Source organism: Penaeus chinensis, chromosome 1 (genome assembly GCF_019202785.1).
Source record: "Penaeus chinensis breed Huanghai No. 1 chromosome 1, ASM1920278v2, whole genome shotgun sequence".
Classification (NCBI taxonomy): Eukaryota; Metazoa; Arthropoda; class Malacostraca; order Decapoda; family Penaeidae; genus Penaeus; species Penaeus chinensis.
This window is the reverse complement of record NC_061819.1, coordinates 18,367,683-18,368,019: the sequence shown is the minus strand read 5'-3', so window position 1 is coordinate 18,368,019 and position 337 is coordinate 18,367,683. Positions and strand designations below refer to the sequence as shown.

At 58.2% G+C, this 337-nt stretch overlaps 1 protein-coding gene across 1 annotated transcript in view; it reads left to right on the top strand.

The window, feature by feature from the left end:
* LOC125033564 (basic proline-rich protein-like) overlaps positions 1 to 8 on the top strand; it is a gene marked incomplete at its 5' end in the record, with an annotated part of 46,284 nt that extends 46,276 nt beyond the window's left edge. Inside the window, one exon of the mRNA XM_047625224.1 lies at positions 1 to 8. This exon is cut by the window's left edge and continues 103 nt beyond it. Coding sequence (XP_047481180.1) covers positions 1 to 8 — 8 coding nt within the window.
* Positions 9 to 337: the final 329 nt, after the last annotated feature.

Here is a 337-nt window from a genome sequence, read left to right as displayed (position 1 = left end):
GTGCATAAGGGTTAGGTGGGGAGAGGGTGGGTTATCCCCTCTCCCACCATCTCCTCCCTTTCTGTCTTTTCCTTTTCCTTCTGCCTCTCACTTCCTGTTCTTTCGCTTCCGCTCTCTCTTTTTTCCCTCGTCCTCTCCCCACCCTCCCCTTTTCTCGCTCCTCCTCACACTTTCCCCACTCTCCCTCTCTACATTCTCGCTCCCCTCCCTATCTCCCTCTATCTCCTCCTTAAGATTTTCGCCCCCGCTCCCCCTCCCTCCTCCCCGCTTCCCTCCCCTCCCCTCATCTTACCTCACCTCACCACCCCTTCCTTCCCCCCGCTTCCTTCCCCCTTCC